The following is a 1,623-nucleotide window of genomic DNA, read 5'->3' as shown; positions in this document are numbered from 1 at the left end:
GAGCCACATGTTGAGAGAGGTGATGTTTTCCTGGGGTTGAGCAGCACAGTTAGCATTGTGTTGGTCACAGACCATAAACCCAGCGGTGTTGGATGAGCTGAAGGCAGCACTGCGGCCTCCTCCTCTCTGAGGAAGTCCGCTCTGTTTGGGGCGAGCGTCTGCGTCTTTGAGGACAGATCAGGTTGAAGCTCAAAGTTCACATCTGGTTCGAGGATCTAATGTCTAACCTGAAGCCTTAACGAGGCGCTGCCCCACACCATCATACTTCCTCCACTGACAGCTGTTTGCTGTTGGCGGGGAGGATTTGGAAAGTTTCCATTCAACCCACTGAAGACTTTTCTCCCCAAATGTGGAAAAGATTCAGAGGAAATGAACAGGGAAGGATTCGAATACTACAGAGAATCTATAGACTGATGATTAATTTAATGATCCAAATCTCCATAGAAACAATTTGTAATTGTTTCCCCTTTGTTTTATTCTTGCCTCCTTGTGTTTGCAGTAAGAGCTCCGGCTCTGCCGCCTTCATCGGCCTGTCCTGGACCTGCCTTTTAATCCCTAAAGTGTTTTCTGCTCCAGAGAAACGAGAAGGACCCATCTGGAAGAAAATGGTCGGCAAATTTCTGTTGTTGTTTCTAAACTAAAGTGATATTTATCTGAGTCGGTTGGTGGTTAAATATTGGTCTGTTGGTAAAATGGCTGCTCCTCTGTCATCCGCTGCAGGTGGAGGTCCAGAGCCTTCTGGTGGCGGAAGTGGTGGGCGGAGCCAAAACCACAGCGAAGAAATCAAGCCTGAAGAATCTCTGTCACCTGTGGGAAGAGGTGGGCGACTTTTTCTACGCTTTTATTTTCTCTCAGCTGAAATAGTTTAACGTGTGGAAAGGCGACGGTCTGCAGACATGCAGGTTTGGCCGCAGCAGAAATCAGAGGCATGATCCAGAGAGTGAAGCTCCGCGTGGTTAAAATGGGACCAGATGTTTGATGAAAAATGTTTTACTGGGCAGAAATCACACGTCTGTGAGGAACATCTCAGAAAAGTCAGTTTCCTGCAGAACAGACTGATTTGATGCAAAGCTGCTCTTCTCTTTGATCGTCTCCACCATTTCTAAGCATATCTGCTCTTATTTTACATTGACTAGTCTTTCCAAAAAAGGTAAAAAACAATCCACTGGACTTTGTTTCCAAGTCTGAAGACGTCTCACTTCCCATCCAGGAAGATTTTTCAATTAAAAATGTCAGAAATAGCGTTTAGTTCCAGGTTTTTATGCAGTAGCTCAAAATAGCCTTCAACTCAACTAGGGCTGCAACTAACGATTATTTTAAAAATCGATGAATCGGCCAATTATTTTTTCGATTAATTGATGAATTGGACAAAAAAATTTTTTTATACTAACCTCTTTATTCCAAAATAAACATTTTAGACAGAACAAACAAGCACACAAGTACAGGTTGCTCATTAACTGGACTGGTGCAATATGAAAAATAAATGTTTGTGTTAAAACTACGCAAACTTACATGAGAAATGTAGCTGTACATCCACAAAATATAGGCTACATTTCTCATGTAAGTTTGCATAGTTTTAACACAAACATTTATTTTTCATATAGCACCAGGCCAGTTAATGAG

The 1,623-nt window shown here is 42.4% G+C and overlaps 1 protein-coding gene across 1 annotated transcript in view; it reads left to right on the top strand.

The window, feature by feature from the left end:
* The window catches only part of gcn1 (GCN1, eIF2 alpha kinase activator homolog), a 59,018-nt gene that overhangs the window by 6,487 nt on the left and 50,908 nt on the right, over window positions 1-1,623 (top strand). Inside the window, exons 5-6 of the mRNA XM_015398330.1 lie at window positions 500-608; window positions 721-819. Coding sequence (XP_015253816.1) covers window positions 500-608; window positions 721-819 — 208 coding nt within the window. The remainder of the gene's footprint in view (window positions 1-499; window positions 609-720; window positions 820-1,623) is intronic.

This window comes from Cyprinodon variegatus, unplaced genomic scaffold, assembly GCF_000732505.1.
Source record: "Cyprinodon variegatus isolate N-32 unplaced genomic scaffold, C_variegatus-1.0 Scaffold927, whole genome shotgun sequence".
Classification (NCBI taxonomy): domain Eukaryota; kingdom Metazoa; phylum Chordata; class Actinopteri; order Cyprinodontiformes; family Cyprinodontidae; genus Cyprinodon; species Cyprinodon variegatus.
The sequence above is the reverse complement of the archived record's forward strand: the minus strand, read 5'-3'. Positions and strand labels throughout refer to the sequence as shown.